We start from the raw sequence: 910 nt of genomic DNA, 5'->3' as shown, positions 1-910 counted from the left end.
TGGCCATGTTGTAGTCTCTCTGCACAACAGCCCGGGGGTTGAAGTCCTGGGCGCAGGCGAGGGTCAGCCCCAGGCCCAGCAGCAGCAGCGCCATCCTCTCTGGGTGGCTCTGCCGTGGTGCCCTTATGTCCCTTCTGCTCTGCGGATGGCCCAGCCCTCTGCGGATGGCCCAGCCCCGTGGCCGGCGGCCCCCACACTTCCTGTGTCCACTGGGAATGAGCCAAGGCCCCCACAGCCGCCTCCTCGGCCTTTCACACAGAACCTGTGTGAGCCACTGTGGCTGGGCCAGAAAGCCAAGCAGGGGGCCGGTGGGCAGGGCTGGGCAGACCCCAGGCCCTGAGCCCCACCCAGACCCTCACCCCAAGCCCAGGAGGCGGCCCTCGGTGCGTCGTTGGCACCTGGAGCCCGAGCATCAGTCCGGCCCTGCTGGCCCCTGCCTTGGGGCAGAGGCCAAGGGCTTCCATCTCCCCTCACTGAGCGGGGTTAGGGGCCTGTGGTGGTGCTGACCCGCTGCATAGAGGACCAGGAGGACAACCTAGGGAGCTGCAGCCAGGGCGATGGGCCAGAGAGGGCCGGAGAACACAGGCCGGGCTCAGGGTGGGCCTGTCTGCATGGCCCCTGCAGGTTTGTGCACAATCGTGTGGCCCGGGCTGCAGGGGCACTGGCGGGACGAGAGGGCCGGGTACGGTGCCCCCCCCCCCCGGCCTTCCTCACTGCTTCCCCTGGACAGCAAAGACAGCCCCCACACTGGCCCAGTCCCTGCTCAGATGTGGCTCCAGCCCTCGTCCCACGCATGCACCATGCACTTCCAGGCCCACGGCAGGCTGTTGGCAAGGCCCATAGCCCCTGAGGCCACAGCCACCCTGGCCAGCCTGTGCACAGAGCCAGCGTCGCGTGATCTCTGTCCTGG

General features: G+C 68.6%; 1 protein-coding gene across 1 annotated transcript in view; it reads right to left on the bottom strand.

Annotated features, from left to right (window-relative positions):
- The window catches only part of LCN9 (lipocalin 9), a 2,868-nt gene extending 2,757 nt beyond the window's left edge, over positions 1 to 111 (bottom strand). The window contains exon 1 of the mRNA XM_006163386.1: positions 5 to 111. Coding sequence (XP_006163448.1) covers positions 5 to 94 — 90 coding nt within the window. The 5' untranslated portion in view covers positions 95 to 111. The remainder of the gene's footprint in view (positions 1 to 4) is intronic.
- Between the last annotated feature and the right edge of the window lie 799 nt (positions 112 to 910).

Source organism: Tupaia chinensis, unplaced genomic scaffold (assembly GCF_000334495.1).
Source record: "Tupaia chinensis unplaced genomic scaffold, TupChi_1.0 Scaffold142100_1, whole genome shotgun sequence".
Classification (NCBI taxonomy): Eukaryota; Metazoa; Chordata; class Mammalia; order Scandentia; family Tupaiidae; genus Tupaia; species Tupaia belangeri.
Note: the sequence above shows the minus strand (reverse complement) of the source record. Positions and strands in the feature narration are given on the sequence as shown.